The sequence below is a fragment of the Salvia miltiorrhiza genome, chromosome 1 (assembly GCF_028751815.1).
Source record: "Salvia miltiorrhiza cultivar Shanhuang (shh) chromosome 1, IMPLAD_Smil_shh, whole genome shotgun sequence".
NCBI classification, from domain to species: Eukaryota; Viridiplantae; Streptophyta; class Magnoliopsida; order Lamiales; family Lamiaceae; genus Salvia; species Salvia miltiorrhiza.
This window is the reverse complement of record NC_080387.1, coordinates 57,506,389-57,525,093: the sequence shown is the minus strand read 5'-3', so window position 1 is coordinate 57,525,093 and position 18,705 is coordinate 57,506,389. Positions and strand designations below refer to the sequence as shown.

The 18,705-nt window shown below is 37.0% G+C and overlaps 2 protein-coding genes across 2 annotated transcripts; both read left to right on the top strand.

Annotated features, from left to right (window-relative positions):
- Positions 1 to 288: 288 nt before the first annotated feature.
- Positions 289 to 14,030, top strand: LOC130998035 (histone-lysine N-methyltransferase ATX2-like). Its single transcript, XM_057923472.1, has 25 exons — positions 289 to 1,337; positions 1,430 to 1,481; positions 1,692 to 1,766; positions 1,856 to 2,078; positions 2,950 to 3,073; positions 3,215 to 3,319; positions 4,405 to 4,610; positions 4,876 to 4,968; positions 5,078 to 5,175; positions 6,186 to 6,341; positions 8,454 to 8,588; positions 8,810 to 8,857; positions 9,764 to 9,878; positions 9,995 to 10,060; positions 10,151 to 10,212; positions 10,422 to 10,478; positions 11,162 to 11,230; positions 11,325 to 11,526; positions 11,827 to 12,102; positions 12,248 to 12,309; positions 12,386 to 12,463; positions 12,775 to 12,870; positions 12,948 to 13,051; positions 13,128 to 13,274; positions 13,771 to 14,030. Exons 1-24 carry the CDS (start codon positions 733 to 735, stop codon positions 13,267 to 13,269), a joined length of 3,249 nt encoding a protein of 1,082 aa, XP_057779455.1. The 5' UTR covers positions 289 to 732; the 3' UTR covers positions 13,270 to 13,274; positions 13,771 to 14,030.
- Positions 14,031 to 14,570: 540 nt separating this feature from the next.
- On the top strand, positions 14,571 to 18,338 carry LOC130998031 (eukaryotic translation initiation factor 3 subunit H-like). The gene is made up of 12 exons (XM_057923469.1): positions 14,571 to 14,752; positions 14,844 to 14,923; positions 15,289 to 15,405; positions 15,510 to 15,613; positions 16,204 to 16,270; positions 16,459 to 16,592; positions 16,697 to 16,745; positions 17,013 to 17,084; positions 17,164 to 17,265; positions 17,340 to 17,407; positions 17,538 to 17,690; positions 17,967 to 18,338. The coding sequence occupies exons 1-12, from the start codon at positions 14,743 to 14,745 to the stop codon at positions 18,022 to 18,024; spliced, it is 1,014 nt and encodes a 337-aa protein (XP_057779452.1). The 5' UTR covers positions 14,571 to 14,742; the 3' UTR covers positions 18,025 to 18,338.
- The last annotated feature ends 367 nt before the right edge of the window (positions 18,339 to 18,705 follow it).

The following is an 18,705-nucleotide window of genomic DNA, read 5'->3' as shown; positions in this document are numbered from 1 at the left end:
GCTCATTTTGCATGAATCTATAAATGAACTTTTTCCCAATATCAGAAAACCGACATTTCAAGGAACTAAAAAAAGCAAAAAACAAGGTTTTGCGGATTTCCAACGATTAAACCTGTATCTGATAGCAATATAAGTTCATTGTCAATAGTATACTTTTCCACTAAACCTGCAAAAAAAAAAAAAAAAAAAAATCAACTAAATAACACTGGCTAATTTACTACAGAAAAAATGTGGCGACACATTATTTTATATTTACATTCCGTCACCTGAATTGTGAATTCTGTAAAATTTACACAATTTCATCTGATTCCTGACGAACTGAATGCAAAACAGGACGATAGTCGATTTTTCTTAATACTCTTTAGAAATTGAAGGTGTCTTAAATGGAAAGAGAGGGAGATATTTTGTAACAAATCTTAGAAAAAGATAATTCTGCAAAAAAAAAAAAAAAAAAGAATCAGAAAGGAATTGGTAGAGAAGAGTTTCGTCATCTCTCGCTCAAAAATTGTCTGTGTAATCCACACCTGTCAAAGGAGACGCGCTGGCACGTACTATATATACATCCACAGTAGTCTCTCTCACTCTTCAGGTGCCAACGGCGGGAAATCAATTTTTCGTTCCGCCATTGAAAAACCCTAATAAAAAATACCTCATTCCCCACAGGGGGGTGAAGAAGAAAAAACTGGGAAAAGATTCCACCTGTTCTCTCTTTCGCTTCCCGGTTTTCTAGCCATGGCTGCTGATGCATTACCTGAAAACGGCGGCGCCAAGCTGAGCGATGACGACGAATTTCACAGGGGGGGCGCGCCCCTCAAGTACATCCCGCTCTGCGACGTGTACTCTGCTACCTCTCCCTGCGTCACGGCCTCCGGATCGAAGAAGGTCAAGGCTGCTGCCCGCAAACCACCCCAAACGAACGGCCATGATCAATTCAGGAAGCGCCCGATCACGTCGGAGACTCACTTCGCTATAGTTTACTCGAGGCGGCGGAAGAGGGCGGAGAGCTCCAATTTTCTGAAGGGGCTGCTTTTGGAGGGTTTAGATGTGGAATTGGACGTTGATGGAAGGGGAGACGGGGGTGGCATTAAGCGGAGGAGAATGGGGCGTGAGGCCAAGGCGGAGGCCGTGGAACTGGGAATTGATTGTAGGTTGTCGGGAGAATCAGATGATCCAACGTCGTTGAGTGATGATCTTGACAAAACTAATTGTAAAAATGCTAGGGAAAGTAGGAATGTGTGTAAGACTGTTAATAATACCAAGACGAAAAAACGAAAAAAAGATTCTTTGGAGAGTGATGTAAAGAATTCAGGAGCTCTACGGACAAAGAAATGGGTCTGGTATGTGTTGGTTTTTTCTAGCATTTTGTGCTCAAGTTCGCAAATCGATGATGATGTTTTCATGGTGTCTCAACTTTGTTCTTTGGGTGCAGGCTGAGTTTCGAGGGAGTTGATCCAAAGAAGTTCATTGAGTTACAATGCAAGGTGAGAACTTCAATAACCACTAACAGTCATAAGTACATTTCACATTTGGAGTGATTTTAAAATTCGACATTTGCATTAACCAGATGGACATACCTGTTCATTGTCTGGACTCCAGTTTCTGAATCTGCTGTGGAAACAATGGGACAATCTGTTTAATTTTTACATGTAATTGATCCTATTTCATGTTCAAATTGTTGCTAAATGGAACAGGTGTACTGGCCACTGGATGCAAGCTGGTATTCTGGCCATATAACGGGGTACAATTATGAGACTGGTCGGCACCAGGTAACGCTCTTTTACTTTACTTTACGTGTATTTGTATTATGCGACTATGTTAGTGTGAGCACATTGATAATACCCGGAGACCTATGCAGGTGAAGTATGAGGATGGAGAGCAAGAAGATCTGGTTTTATCTAATGAACGTATAAAGTTTAATGTCTCTTTCAAGGAGATGCAAAGTATGGAGTTGAAGTTATGTAAGAAGAGCTCCGAAGCTGATGAACTTGATACTAACGAGATGGTGGTTTTGGCCGCTAGTTTAGATGATGATTGCCAAGAGATTGAGACTGGAGATCTAATTTGGGCTAAACTTACTGGTTTGTCTCTATCTTCTTCTGGTTTTGCGTTAAGTTAAAAAGCTGGTCTTTCCGGTGGCCGCACTACCTGATCATTACAGTTCAGTCCATTTATGAGCTCTGATATCTGATGGGTAGTAAAGATAGAAAGGTATCATAGACTTCGATATCAGTAAGACAGTAAGGAAATACAGAAATGGTTTGCTACCCAGTAATTTATTTTTGTCTTTTTCGGATCACCAGGAGCACAAAATTGTCAAATTTATTCTCAATTTATTATTGTGCTAAAATTAACAGGCCATTGTTTCATTTAGTGTATAAAGGCTGTGCTCATCCTTGCCAGCCCCTGTACATTTGAAGCTCTTTTAAAAAAGTGGGACTTACTTTTACCAATGAAAATAAAATTTTGCATCAGGATGTGAATTTGGGTAATTCCGAATACGATATTTAAATGCTTAACAATCTTCAGTTTCATTTGTTACTGCAAATTTTTATTTGGAGTTGGATTTTTCATTTTTATTAAATTTCTTGCTTTAGATTTTTCATTTGCTTTGCGGCCCTCGCTGAATGAGGGTCAACTTTTACTGAATGTTTTATTTACTTTCAAAATTTGGCCTTCGCGATGTAAGATGTGAGGTTGAGAACTTGGGATCTCTCAGTCACATAATCATATTATTTCTTATATGATTACCCTTCGTAACATATTTTTCTGTTTTTACGAGGTCAGGGTGTTTGTGTTCTCCCATGTTCTGTTTCTTTCTGTTCCAATAAATGCTGGCTGCCCGAGGCTCTTCTTTTTTAGTTTGTAATTGACTGTATTTGTCACATTACTTTCTGACGTATACTAGTTTTCTAATCATTTGCTGATACCTGTAATTTTTCTCTGATATAGGACATGCTGTATGGCCGGCAATTGTTTTAGATGAATCTCATGTGGGTAAACACAAGGGATTAAGCAAAATTTCCGGAGAAAAGTCTGTCGTTGTTCAATTCTTTGGCACCTATGATTTTGCTAGGTATTATTAATGACTTAGAGTTGAAGTTTATACTAGTTTAGACTGCTTAGCAGTTTTTGGAGAGTTATTATTTTGCTCAAAATTGGTTACCACTTATAATAATCTAGACAATGTACTTTATTTCTATCTGCTAATTATCAGGGTTGCCCGGAAACAAGTTATCTCTTTCCTCAAGGGCCTTCTTTCGTCCTGTCATTCAAAGTGCAAGAAACCGACTTTTGTTCGAGGATTGGAGGAGGCAAAAGTGTGAGTGTTTCTCATCGAAATTCGTAGATTATCAATGGTATTGTTTTGTTCAGTACAAATGCTGTCAGATACTCTTTAGAATAATTTTGTTAATTATGTCTGAAGGAAAAGAAAAAGGTAAAGGGAGACGAAAGAATAAATTATCTCAAGTGATATTGATGTGCTTAGGATGGTTGTGAATTCATATGCACGTCTGTTTCTTTTAGTTGTATTTTCTTCCCTTTTCTGTTTCTTGTGTCTATTCTGTAAAAGTTACTCCCTCCATCCCCCAAATAACTTCGTAACTTTTCTGTTTTGGGTCGTCCCCAAAAAAACTTCCCTTTCTATTTTTGGACTTTACGCCACCACTAATAATACCCCATTTACCCTTACTTTTCACCTTTTCACCTTTTTGTCTTAAAACCCGTGCTCATAGGAAGTTTTTTGGGGGACGGAGGGAGTATTATATAACCTAGGCTAAGCGATTCTGAAGTAAATGATTTGACCTTAAACCTTAGCTCACTACCATCTGTGTTTGGATTTCGGAGTAACTGAGATGACTATGGTACCAGTTCGAGCCTGAATGTACTGAAGTGCCTCAGCAAACTGGCTGTTCCATTGTGTTGGCTGAGTTGGAGATGTCACCCGGCAAACTCTGATTATGGCGTTTGCATGTTTTGGATTTTGCTCTAGGCTTTTCATGTTTGCCGTAGGCATGTTTACCTACATGCTACAATGTTTTTCACATGAAATATTATTTGGCTGATTATAGGCCAGGCACCTAATTGTTAAGATGTATGCTTGCTGATATATTCTTGGTTATTCAATCCCCACTGAAAATAATTGAGACACGGATTTGGCTGAATAAGTACTGCAGCACTGAATTTCTGTCAATCCTGGCATTCTAGTTGTTTGTAGTTCTTGTATTAAATCACCCTGTCATTAATACATTTCAGGCGAAAATATTATAGGTTTTTTTATGTGAACATTCTATTTTATGAATATGAAAATGAGATATCTGTGTATCACTTCCAAGTAAAATCTTTTTGTCATTTATTTCACTAGTATAAATCCTTGAAATTCTCTAAATTATCTGTTATGATCAGATATCTTAGTGAACAGAGGCTACCAGAGAGAATGCAGCAGCTGCGAGATGGTGTTGACAGTGATGCAAATGATAATAGAAGTGGGGAGAATGAAGATGGTGCTGACTCAGATGGTGAGTCCATGAGTCATGATGAGATACTTAAGAAACTTGATGATCTCAAAAGCTGCCCATTGGAAGATGGAGAGTTGCAAATAGTAAGCCTTGGTAAGTCTTGTTAATTTTTTCATTTTGATAATATATTGCTGCATTTGTTGCTTTCTCTTGTTATATTAGGCCTAGTTTTGGTCTGAGCACTACATATGTAGTAAGGACCTGCAAGGCTGCAACATATTGCGGTAGCCCTTAGTGCTTAGGACCTTCATTGGTAATTACTCGACCATGTCGAGGTATCAATTGATTCATAGTTAATGAGGCAGGATCTCCACGACATAATTGACAAATTTGTTTGCGCATGTGAATCATTATGCAGGAAAGATTGTCAGAGACTCCAGTAATTTCCAAAATGAGAAATTCATATGGCCTGAGGGATACACTGCTGTGAGGATGTTTACATCTTTGACAGGTGAATTAATATTCTTAAAGGTGTTTTCTGTTATTTAGTTTTGCTCATTATGTTTTACTTCTTACTCCCTCATCACTTCTATCATTCTATTTTTCACTTTCTGCTTCAGATCCAACTGTGCATACTATGTATAAGATGGAAGTACTGAGAGATGTTGACTCACGGACCAGGCCTCTATTTAAAGTTACAGGAGATAATGGAGAAGAGGTGTCATACAAAGCTATCCTATCAAATTTGTTTGGCTCCTTTTATCTTTCTCTGTATATTCTCCTTCTTATTTGCCATTCTATTTTCCTTCTGTGAAGTTATGCCTTCCCTGCCTGAGGTTTGTATCTAGTGTTTCATATTTGAAATAAACTGGTAAACTTGTGAATTTCTGTGGAAGAGTGATCCTGCCAGATGGCTTAGTAAAAGTAGAAGCAGCATGCTTTTTGTGATGCTTGCTTTTGGTTCCAAGGATGGAGCTGCTTAGGCTAGCGAGAAACTGGTTGTCCTATTGGTTTTCTGAGTGAGACTGCCATAGAAAATATCTCTATGTAGTCTTAGATAACCAGGTGTTCTGAAGGAACCTACATGGATATGACGGCAGGAACCTTGCTGTGTAAGACCTTGGTCATTGAAAAAATAATAGGGTGAATATCATACTCTGTCCCAACATTTTTCCGTTTTTATAGAAATGTTTAACTAATAATATTTTATACCAACATTTCAGAAATTTCACTAAAATACACATTTCCGGCATCACAACTTTGACGTGTCTAGTCGGAGGAATACGTGAATTCAGCACTTGCCACCTCATCAAGATCAATGGCGCTTATTGAGAAAATAAAATCCTAAGCCCCAGTTCCCAGTCCTAAACCGTCCTTCTCCATTGAATACTACTGTTCACTCTCAAAAGACCAATCAAAACCTTTGGAACCCACTCCCAAAACCGCTGCCACGAGCTCTGCCTGCTCTCCACCTCATCTCATGAGTGGAAATACTATAATCTTCTAGATAGCTATAGCATGGGATCTTATTTGGTTAACTGGCTGTAGCCTATATTTAACTTTTACCCAAGACTAAGAGGTGATCCTTGTAGATTATTAAGATATAGTTGTTTCATTGTGAGTTGTAAATAACAGTATTCATATTTTTTACAGAGCTCTTCATTACTGCCTGCTCATGAGCATGCTTAAGTAACCTTTGTCCTCTTGTTGATTGTCTTTATTTTGCAGTTCAATGGACCAACTCCATCAGCTTGCTGGAATAAAATTTACAAAAAGATCAGGATTGTGCAAATCAGAAATAAAGACTATAAAGCTGATCAGAATTTTTCCTCTGGTTCTTGTATGTTTGGTTTTTCCCACCCAAAAGTTTCCAGACTCATAAAGGTACTTATGCACCATCTTAACCTGCATTAATTACTCCAAAATCATAGCCATCTTGTTTTATAGCCATGTATGTTACTATAATTTATTTACCAGTCTTATACCTAGTTTGGTTGTCAAATATCTTGCGAGTCTGCAACACATCAGATTATGATGCTAAAGTAAGGATATCAGAATACATGTAACCATAAAGGATCAGTTTGAATCTATTTTTTTCATTGCATATCCTATGAAGTGTTCGACCTTTGGTGAAAATTGTTGGCTACATTTTTCCATTGTGAGTTGTTTTTAGAACTTTACTCTATTGGAAATTAGATGATGCTTAAAAAAAAGTTAATCATTTTCAAGTGCTTCAGTGAACAGCAATGAGTTGCACTGTCATGTTCCGGTACATCTTATTTCTTTCTTTCTTTGCTTCTTTTTTTTCTTATGAATTGAAAAAAGGATTTGCCTGAAATTTCCGTGTCCTTGGATATGAAACTATATTCTATTTTCTTCTTAGTATCTTGCTCAAAGCTCCAGTTATGGAAGCCTGAAGCTGGCAATTTATGAAATTCATAATTTCTCTAGTTATATGAGAAATTAACCTTTTGAATATTTTGGGAAATTATGGCCCATTTGGTTTGTTGAGCTTTTTTCCCTTTTCTTACCTTCAGCCAACATTAATGGGCCAAATCACTGCATTAAGGCCTCTTCTACAAAAAAGGTTGGTGTGAGCATTGATTTCAAAACCCTAAATCTAAAAACAATCCTATTCAGCCAAACGGCGGCGGTCTCCGAAGAAACACCCCTCTACCATTTTAATCTTTTTGTAATCAGGTGTATTGTTCTGCAATTTGATTTCCTGCTTTATCTCCATCTTCTTTCATAACCTCTCACTCCTGCTGCTTCTTAACCTTCTTCCTTTCCTGTTGACACTCCTTCCCTGCTTGCCCTTTCAGTTTTTGCCTTCTTTGTCTGTCACAGCTTTTGCTATTTCATTTACACCCTTCTTAAAAGCTTCACCACCTTTCTCATAATTGCTGTCAACATTGCGAAAACATCACTTTTCCTTCAGATCTACGCCCATCACCCAGCAGGCTTACCATGGCGAAGCAGAATATCAAGAATCAGAGAGAGGGAAATGGCACAGTGTCTTACCAAGGCAGGAGTGGCCTCCGCAGTCAACATCGCCATGGCCATGGGCGAGACCTGAGGAGGACTGAAGAGGTGAGGAGAAGAAGAAGGAATTATTTAGAGGAGAAAATGGATGGTGAAATGTGATTAAAAAGATAAAAGAACTTAGAAAATTGGATTTCTTTAGATGATCGGTTTGAATATCTTGAAATCACATCTTCCCCATAGAATTTTAGTACAATCACACACTTCCATTTATGATTCAAATGATAATTCAGGAGTGCAATTTACCATCTAACAGATTTTCATGCGACATCGACACTTTTTTAGGGTTCTATTACTTAAATATGCAGTATAACTGCTCTACGTCTAATAATTTGTAATACGCGCCATCTTTGTTTTAATTGTAACTGAAACTATTTCCTCTGAACTCAAAGAAAAGAAGGTGGGGATTTTTCCTGGCCATTAGTGTAAGCTGTGAACTTTCTGCGTCAGTAGACTCGTAACAATGGCTTGCTTGACCTTTCGGAAGCTGGTCTTGCATGACCTTTCGGAAGCTGGTCTTGCATGCTGCTCCATGCAAAATATGGAGTCACATCATCAACTTATAACAAAGTCAATGAGTTGTTACATGTGCCCATAATCGAGGAGCACATGATTGTGTTATTTCCATGACATGACTGAACACCACAATGCATGCTACCTATTTGAGTATGATTGATCCAATCTGTTTTAGCTTTGTGTTTTTTGTTCAGTAATTATTCTCAGTCAACTGATATTTACAATTTACAAAGCGAGAACTACCTTAATGAGGCTCATAGATTGTCTGAGTGAATGCTCATTTATGCCATTATTTTTTGTTATATTAGGGACTACATGGATGAATTGTTGTTTCCTTTTAACTGACTTGATGCACAGTTCATTTAATATGTTGCGGTGGAACTGTATAGGCCTCACTTATGCCTTCTTAGCCTTCATATAATGTATTGTACTTTACAGGAGATGTCCAATTCCCGATCAGCTGCGAAATCTTACCAGTTGTCCAAGAAAATGAAAAACTCATCTACTGGTTACAGACCTGTTACAGTTACATGGATGGACCTTGACAAGTGCAATGTCTGCCATATGGATGAGGTAGGGTATTTCTTTTGGAAAAAGGATTGACTCCTAAATCAGGTTTCAATCGGCTTCTTTCATTTCATGTTTTCTTCTGGTCTGATTAACTGTAGATTGCATGAGTTACCAGGAAGTGTGGTTCTCTTCCTTTTTCTCGAATATATTTAAAAATCATTTCATTACCAGCAAAACTACATTACATAAGTGTTGACTATAATGATTTCAAATATTTAATTCAGGAGTACGAGAACAACTTATTTCTTCAGTGTGACAAATGCAGGATGATGGTAAGTCTGTATCTTGCAGCATTTATTTTATGCTTTGTCTTTAAATGAATTGTGTTGATCCATTATTTAAATTAATACATCGAGTTGGTCCTCCTGGCTGTCAAGGAATTATTGTTATAAATACCTTTCCTATTTTATTCTATAAATTATTCCTATTGTTATGTTAGAGAAGCTTGCTTACTCAATTAATTTCTTTTTAACTGATTTCAATTTTTAATTGTATGTAACTCCGGAATGATTTTAGCAAACTTGTATTGCTTGGCTTGCGGGCAGAACTCTTTTAGTGATCAAAATCTTTGGTTGATTCCATCTTGGTGGTCTGCTATATGGAAGACTTATTCATTGATGGTGTTACCATGATCATGTGGCATTCCTTTCTTATGTCTATTAATTCTAAGATAGTTTCAGTTGCTTGCACTTTTTTGTGGGTTACATTGTTTTTCTTATTCCCCTTCCTTGCACTCACAACTCACACACATAAGTTATAGAAGCTTGCTAATCTATATTACCTTAGCTAAAAACAAACAACCGACATTTACAAAATTTGAAAATTTAAATTCTTTTCTTATACTGAACTGTGAAGAGTTGTGCTGTCTATGTTCCTTTAAACTGCTCTACCAGGAGTTTCCTCTATTGTCACTTGATTTTTCTGAGCAAGGTAGCCTGACATTGCATCAGCTACTTTGTCATCGGAGACATTTTTAGACTGGTATCCTGCCACTACAAATTCTTTGTACTCCAGTAATTTCGCTTGCTTTAATGTTTTGCCATTGTTTTTAATTTTTGTTTGTTTTGCTAATTGTCATTGATTGCCTTTTTTGTTTTAAGATTTTGGCGACTTCACTGTTTTTGGATTTTCGTTGAGTTTCCTGCTATCTCATTTTTATGTCCTGTTTACATGCTCAGGTGCATGCTAGATGTTATGGAGAACTAGAGCCCACTGGTGGAGTGCTTTGGTTATGTAACTTATGCCGTCCAGGAGCTCCTGAATTACCTCTATGCTGCCTTTGTCCTGTAGTAGGTACTTAAAGGATCAATACGACTTTTGATCTTGTAACTTCTTCATTGGGTCCATTTGCTGTACTCAATAATCAATAAATAAAATCAGCTTGATAGTCTGAATAAATTTAATTACAGGGGGTGCTATGAAACCCACCACTGATGGCCGTTGGGCTCATCTGGCTTGCGCCATATGGATTCCAGGTTTCATTTTTTTTATCCTGCAATATACAAATTCATGCTCGATTCTTTTTGGGGATACAATTCTTAGCTTAATCATGTATTTTCATGCAGAAACATGTTTGTCAGACGTTAAAAAAATGGAACCCATTGATGGGCTTTGTCGAATCAATAAGGTATCTACTCCCTTTCTAACTGATGCTCTTTTTTTGTGTACCAGTTGATTACTAATCATGGAAAAGCAGACTTGCCCTACAATATTTCTGATCAAATTTGCAGATATTTCCTCATGGAGGAATGTGTTATTCTGCACTACTATTAGATAGCATCAGTTAAGAAATCTACATGATTTTACATTAGCTGATAGTTCTTATTTTCTGTGAAGGACCGGTGGAAGCTATTGTGTAGCATCTGTCATGTTTCTCATGGAGCGTGCATCCAGGTAGATATTGTTTCTTGTGCTTAGCTGATGTTGCCTTGTTACATAACTTATTCACTGTTTTTTTTCCCCCTTATGAAATTAGAACATTGATTGCTTTGCAATTTGTTTTGAATATGCTTTCTTTGATATGTGTGCTTTTGTTGTGGTGGCATGACTTAGTTTTGTACATTATCCTTCAACTTTGGATCCCAAGCTTTTATAATGCTTTGTCAACATAATTCACATTTCTGATATAAGCAAAATAAAGTTTTATACATGTGCATATCATCATCTGACACAAATGGCCCATTTGCATAAAATGCTAGCAATGTCTGTGTCCACATCTTGCAGTGTGTTTTTCGGATCACTAATCCTGGTTTTTGTGTGTGTGTTCTATTAGCTAATTTGTAAGGCTGATTCTTTTATTCTTCGTGATCCTTAACAAATGAAATTGTTTTTCTTTCTCCCTTCTCCCTAAATGCTACGGAGTATTTTATTTTCTATTTTTTATGGAACTAATCTGTTAACATTACTGATGAGATATAGTGTTGATTGGTTTGCTCAGTTGACATTTTATGTTAGTTCATGTTCTCCTGACAATGCTTCTTTACAAACTTTGCCATGCTCATCTTTATTTTTCTTCTTCTGAAAATATAAAATTACGCGTCTATTTCATTATATTTATATATATTGTGCCTCTGCAGTGCTCCAACCATAATTGTCGTGTGGCATACCATCCCCTCTGTGCACGTGCCGCCGGCTTTTGCCTTGAGGTATGATGTTTGTGTATTTAAATTATGTGCTTAGGCATACTTGATTAGTTATAGAAACTCTTTTTCTTACTTGGTTCTTGTATCATGTATGTAGCCTGAGGACATGGATAGAGTACATGCTGCTCCTCTCGATGAGGATGAGGAGTATCAGTCCATTCAGTTTATTTCTTTCTGTACGAGACACAGGCCCAAGTCTAATGAACAACCTTCTGACAAACGAATTGTTCGAAAAGCCAGTGAAGATGAACATGCTGAATATGTTCCACCTATAAACCCTAGCGGTTGCTCTCGTACTGGTATAATAATTTGATTTTGTTTTCATCTGATACAAACTATTGTCTTCTCCGATTGTGTGGTATAGCTATTAATTTAATTCTGGAATTCACTAAGTTGGAGGATTTTACTAAATCACACTCCTTGGGCCTATGTTCTGCTGTAAGCTAGTCTATACCTTGCTTCTGTTTCTGGATTTAATTTACTAAATGATAACTAAGGTTGTAAGTAAGATTGCCCGATGTTTAAGAGGATTTCTCTTTGGAAATACAGTAGCATTGTCTTCATGGATATATGAATTCTCTTTTTTCCCTGTCTGTTAGAAATTTATGATTACACGAAGAAGCGGGCAAACAATGGACAAGATGGTCCTTCATCAAAGCGCTTGTATGTGGAGAATGTGCCACATATACCAGGTGGGTTCAGCCGTCATATGTCCTTGTGGAACAAAATGTGCTCCAATGAACCTGGTACTTCCAAGCACTCTGTAGACCTTCTGAAGTTAAGAAGCTTGCAACTTCAGCCGTCTGGCGAGATTCTTTCGGTTGCTGACAAGTACAACTACATGAGGCAGACCTATAGGAGGAGACTGGCATATGGTACTCTTACTTATACCAGTACTTTAGTTTTGATTCCTAATTGTTGTTAAGGTTTCTCTTTCGTGGGCATGAGTTCCATATCTTGCAATAAATTAGTGGTAAGTACTCTGTTTAATCATCCACCTTTGAAATAATTTGACCACAGGGAAGTCTCGTATACATGGTTTTGGTGTCTTCACTAAACTTCCATATAGAGCTGGAGACATGGTAAATTGCTATGACAACCATCTCTTTCTAATTTTTGAGGTTCAACATAATAAGTTGCCATTTTGTTGCATTTAAGGTGATTGAGTATACTGGGGAACTTATTCGGGCTTCAGTAGCCGACAGAAGAGAACATTTGTCGTACAATAAATTAGTGGTAAACGCCTACTTTTAATCCATTTTTCCTATTAGAATTGCATCTTCTCCTGTAGTTTCCTGTGGTGTATATTTCTGCTGAGTGCTGCATTATATGCTTCATATTATCGATCTTATTGAAATACCAATTGTTTTTGTCATGATTCTTTATACCCCGTATGTTTGTAATTTATTCAACCGTCACATATTGAACGGCGTTCTGCTGTAAGTCTGCATCACTACTGAGTGTCGGTAGCACATGTCACTTAAGAATGCTTATAAAGTGCCAGGAGATATCTGTTTCTGGATTATCGTAACATTTCTTCCTTGCAGGGGGCGGGAACTTATATGTTCCGGATTGATGATAACCGTGTTATAGATGCTACCAAGGCGGGAAGCATAGCACATTTAATTAATCATTCATGCGAAGTATGTGTTGAATATATCACCTTTACTGTTTAGTTTTAATTTTTGACCTCCAGGAGACTAACTGTTTCCTCTTTCAGCCCAACTGTTATTCAAGAGTTATTAGTGTGAATGACCATGACCACATAATAATATTCGCAAAGCGAGATATTAATTGTGGCGAAGAACTAGCATATGATTACAGGTTTTCTACCTCATCCAGCCATTGTACTCTTTTGTTTATCAATACAAGTACACTCATTTGTTTTCTTGTGCTGCAGATTTTTTTCAATTGGTGAACGATTAGCTTGTCATTGTGGATCGTCTAGATGCCGGGGTATAGTGAATGATGTTGAGTCCGAAGAAAGAGTAAAAAAGCTATATGTACCGCGCAGCGAATTGACAGATTGGAAAGGAGAATAAAAGAGGTCAGTTATTCCATATAGTCTTCAATAATTTCCATGATATAATAAATGAATACTTCTTCTAATGAAATTAAGAGTTTCATTTGCTATTTCTTTCTTTCTGGTATTTGTTGTTAAAGATTCTATGTGATTTGCTGCTGTCTTACCGAATTCCTTCCTGAAGTAGAATGGAAAAGGGTTGTAAGTTGTAAAGGATATAAGTGACAGGAAAATAATGTATGAAAAGATAGAAACAGAAGATAAATAGTGGACAAGGATTGAACATAAGTGAGTTCCTTGTGTTGGTTTGCACGTTTCTGCACAACATTTGCCCGCTACTTATTCAGTAACTTCCCAAAAAGTGTCGCATTCTCTCTTTTAATAATTTCTCACACTAGAAGTCCGATCAGTTGTTAGTGATACTGATACAACAACTTGTGCGTCATTATATAATCATCTCTTGGTATGTGTTGCACTTATATTTCTGGTACTGATGGATGTTTGCACATATATTGTGCAGTAGCTCGCTCGGTTTTGGTGCACCATGGAATCGGAGAAGAGTAGGAAGATGTTACCGTGGTGGCCATCGAAATGTTGTACCTTATTATTGCCCACAACTACAGTATATTGCTACACAGGACCAATAATGATTCTCAATTCTTATTTAATTCTCACGTCTGTAAAAAGAAAAGCACTGTATATTGCTATCAGTTGGCAGCAATGCACAATGCTTGTAATTTTTTCTTCTTTTATTGAAAAGAAACCACAGTTTAGGTAGTATCTGTTTGTCCCCTTTTCGTTATTTGTTGTAAGTTTTGGATGCCAATCTTTGGGAAGAGGCAAGCAAATGCTTAAAAATTAAGTTATACCCTCTGCTTGATTAGTCATAAATAGTTTGTCTATTTTAGGTTATAACTATGAATAATTAACTAAAATGAATACTTGTCAACTTGGGTATAACTTGAAGAAACTGATGAAATTCGAATGCCTCTGCATAAAGAATAAAATAAAAACGAACACCACCACCTCATTCAGTTGTGCTCAATCCATCTAACGAATTTGATATTTAAGTTGAAATAATAATGCACAAAGATAATAACATATAAAATTACAGTGGTCATATTCTCTTGTTATTTTGGCGGAAGAGTTTATAATAAGTCAAATGAAAAACAATCGAGATGTGTAACTTATTACAAAGTTACAACAAGAGCTAACGTGTTAAATTAAAGATCCCGTAAATTTGATTACAAGATTATTTCAAATTAGTTTAGCTTATTGCGTTAATTTCTCTCTAGACAGAAGAAGAAGAATGAAAAGCAAACTATTTATATGGGCCTACCCTATCAGCCCATTATCTAAAGCCTATATAATAAACCTCTGAAGCCCAATTTGGCCAATTTTGCAAATTAGGGTTTTCGTTGATTTGTGTTCCATCCACTGAACTACTCAGGATCTTCGAATAATCTCTCACAGCTCTCTCGCTCAATCGTTCATGGCGAACAGTGCGTATACTCTACTCTTACTTCGTCTGTTGATCAATTTTTATTTGTTTCCTAATGATTGACGAAATTTGGCTCCTTTATTGCTGTGCAGCTGCGACAAGATCTTTTCTGCAAGTGGCGGCTACGGAGGAGGCCACACCGCCGCTCAGAGTCGTCCAGATCGAAGGACTGGTATGTTTATTGTTGGGAGAATTTAATTCTTTTGGAATAGTACGATATTGCCCAATGCTTGCTCTTTGATTTGGGGTTGATTTTAATATAAAATACAGTTTTATGTGGGGTGGGCTATAAGGGAATAATAGCAACTGCACATCAATTCCTCATCTTGTTGGTCATCTGCATGATTTTGTGTTGTTGGACAAAAGATGGAACTGCGAAATTCCCAAATCAAATATGAGCCTGTCAATCCTGTATAAGATTGATTGCAATTTAGCGGCTGCTACTCTCTGAATTTCATGGCTGTTTGTCATCATCTTTCATGTGGCCTGATTGTGATGTAATTTTCTAATAAGTCATGCTTATAATACGCATTACAGGTTATTTTGAAGATAATCAAGCATTGCAAGGAGTTCTCACCAGCTCTGGTTACTGGGCAGCTTCTTGGTTTGGATGTTGGTAGTGTTCTCGAAGTCACCAATTGCTTCCCATTTCCGGTATGCAAATTGCTTCAGCTGATCATATATTTATTGAACAACTACACGTGTTAGATACGGAGTATTTTTTAATGTTTTCATGCTACCTATATATAATGTTGCAGATTCGTGAGGAAGATGAAGAGATTGAAGCCGAAGGTGCTAATTATCAGCTTGAGATGATGAGATGCCTAAGAGAGGTTAATGTCGACAACAACACTGTTGGGTGGTAAGTGTTCTCCTTGCTCAATTCCAAAATACCCCCAAGTCCCACCACAATCATGGTATATCCTAGATTTATATGCTGTGGAAGCAGTCTTGTTTTTATGTTTCTGAAAGATTAATCTTTACTTTTGCGCTGTTAGTCGTCTCAATATTGTTGAAGATGACTTATAATTAACTTGCTTTATATGGTGCCTTATACCCCACTGTCAAATTGTGAATGTATCATTGTCTGTGAGTTTAGCTGCAATAATTTAGGTCAATAAATGACTAAACTAGGTTTGAGTGGCCTTATCAAGTGAGTCAGCAGCGCTAAGTTCTGCAATGTATCATGTCAACGTAATAACATTTTGGTCTCTCACTCTCTCTATACACACATACAATAAGAGTTTTGCTGTGATATCTGAAGTATGGATTATAATGTGGTTGCTGATGACAGTCTGCTATTATTATATGGATTATCTAAGCTTCATCATTGAACAATGTAGCATTCAGTGAGAAATATGCGTATGGCATTTTCAATGAAAGAAACCTGGTAAATATACAATGTTATCTAAATGTTGTCTTCATGAAACTCTCATGTGATCATCCTTCCAGGTATCAATCAACTTTGTTTGGCTCTTTCCAGACAGTGGAATTGATAGAGACTTTTATGAATTACCAGGTAGTCTCGTACCTATTGCTACATCATCTTGTACTTGGCTTGTCCATCTCCTGCTAATGGTATTGGCTGTAGTTGCTGCTAACTAGTAACTATCGGAACCTGATATTTCTGCATCGCTATGCAGTGTTTACCGATAATGATTTGTTTTGCTTGTTTAACTTGTATTATTATATTGGTGACACTGACAGGAAAACATAAGACGATGTGTCTGCATCATTTATGATCCATCAAGATCTAATCAAGGTGTCCTAGCTTTGAAGGCACTGAAGCTTTCTGATACCTTCATGGAGCTTTATCGCACAAATAACTTTAAAGGGGAGAAGTATGTTCTTACATTTTTTGATGCCCTTAATAAAAATGTTAAAGTCATCCTTTTGATGAGCTCAAATGCACACAGTCTGTATCTGACATTTGCTTTCCTCACAGGTTGAGAGAGAAAAATCTTTCCTTTGTGGATATCTTTGAAGAGATTCCTGTAAGCTTTTGATTTTTGATTTCTGCTTGAAGGATTAAGTTCAATTAAGATTGTTGAATTATTCATTAGAATTATATTTTTGTTCTAAATCCTGATAAGAATCAAAAGTTTTATTAAGAATCTTATTGAATCTTAAATTAATATAGAATTGGTTTTGATGAATACCTTATTTAGATATTCCAGACCCCTTCTAGAATATTTGGTATTGTAAACAGACGACATTATGAGCAATATGTAACGCTATTTATTGGCTTTTTTATTTTCCAGATTAAGGTTTCAAATTCTGCTCTAATCAGTGCATTTATGACTGAGCTTGAGGCAGATACTCCAGTCACCCAGGTAATCAAGTTTCCGCATAGTTGGTCCTTTTACATTGTTTCTGTGAGTAATAATTAATTCTTATTCTGTTTTGTCATAGTGTGATTATGATAGATTGCAATTATCAACCAGTCCAATTTTAGAGAGAAATGTGGAGTTTCTAATTGAATGCATGGATGACTTGTCAATGGAACAACAAAAGGTCAGTATCTATTCTTGTTTGCATATAGGTCTGCATGATTGGCCAAGGACATGATATGACCTTTCTTTCTCTAGTTCCAATTCTACTACAGGAATCTGTCTCGTCAAGAAGCACAGAAGCAGGCCTGGCTTCAGAAGAGAAGGTAATGTTACTCCGAACACTCAATTTATTTATGTGAGCATGCCCTTTTCTTCTAAGATTTAGAGGTGGTGTGGGGATATTTTTTATAAGGCGGTTCTGTCACAAATGCATTATTTTTTTCGTCATTGTAGGGCTGAAAATGTTGCACGGAAGAATGCAGGGGAAGAGCCATTACCTGAGGAGGATCCTACAAACCCCGTCTTCAAGCCTATCCCTGAGCCATCAAGATTGGATAGTTTTCTCATAACAAATCAAATTGCAAACTATTGCAACCAAATCAATGGGTATAGTATATAAAACTTCTGCAAGTTGATTTTGAGTTTGCTGTGTATTGAATGCTCTACAGATATCTTTATCTAGTAACCATTATTTATGGATTGCTTGCTTATTTGCTGTTTATAGCACTTTTATTTGATATGTTTCTGTGACATTTTATTTTGCGTTCATTTTATTTTCTGTTTCAGAAGGACCTTTCCACAGAGTTAGTGTAGAATAACTTTTGATGTTTTTCAATTTTCCGTACTAGTTTTAATGATGTTTATCCTATGCATGGGTTGCAGAGTGGCTGGACAAAGCTTTAGCAGACTGTATCTGATGAAGGCTCTTCATGAAAAGTAAACAAAGGCCCACCCGTGTGGCAGGCCATGGTCTTCTATCGCCGCTCATGGTTTTGTAGCTTAGCAGACGGGGCGAGAGTTGGTTCTGCAGCGTGAAGGTTCACCATTTGGGTTATTCCTGGCACCGAATGGTTACAAGATAGTTTTTTGTGGATGACAAGGCTATCCATGAGGTTATAGAATAGGGCACAGCTTGTAACAATGAAGATCTTGTCCATCCAGTAATTTATTTCGATTTTAAGATTTTGGATCGAGGTTGCGAATTCGTGTATGTATTCTATTTTTACGGAATGAATGACCTTGTCAACCCAGTCATCTCCGTCCTCTTCTCGAGTATTTGGGTTATTACAGCTTTTTCTGTTGAGCATGCAGTTTCTTTATTGTAAGCCTCTTTCGAAATTCACCCTCTGTTAAGTACTCTAGTACGAGGTAATGAAATGTACAAACTTTTGTTACTTGTAGCTATCCTGCTACTCCCTCCGTCCCATTAAAGTTGGCCACATTTTCTTTTTGGGCGTCCCACTAAAGTTGGCTACTTTCCTTTTTGGGTAAAAATTACACCAAATTAAACTCTATAATTAATCAACTAATCTACACCTAATTAAACTTATCTTCTACACTCAATTAAATTTTTTTAATTAAATCTAAATCACTTTTATTTAAAAACACACACAAAACACAC

Excerpts from the sequence above, each read along its gene's own strand:
- LOC130998035 (XM_057923472.1), top strand. The coding sequence starts at position 733 with ATGGCTGCTGATGCATTACCTGAAAACGGCGGCGCCAAGCTGAGCGAT. Across the intron at positions 10,061-10,150 it reads TTGCGCCATATGGATTCCAG|AAACATGTTTGTCAGACGTT; the intron begins GTTTCATTTTTT and ends ATTTTCATGCAG. Across the intron at positions 10,213-10,421 it reads GGCTTTGTCGAATCAATAAG|GACCGGTGGAAGCTATTGTG; the intron begins GTATCTACTCCC and ends TTTTCTGTGAAG.
- LOC130998031 (XM_057923469.1), top strand. Across the intron at positions 15,614-16,203 it reads GACAACAACACTGTTGGGTG|GTATCAATCAACTTTGTTTG; the intron begins GTAAGTGTTCTC and ends TCATCCTTCCAG. Across the intron at positions 16,271-16,458 it reads AGACTTTTATGAATTACCAG|GAAAACATAAGACGATGTGT; the intron begins GTAGTCTCGTAC and ends TGACACTGACAG.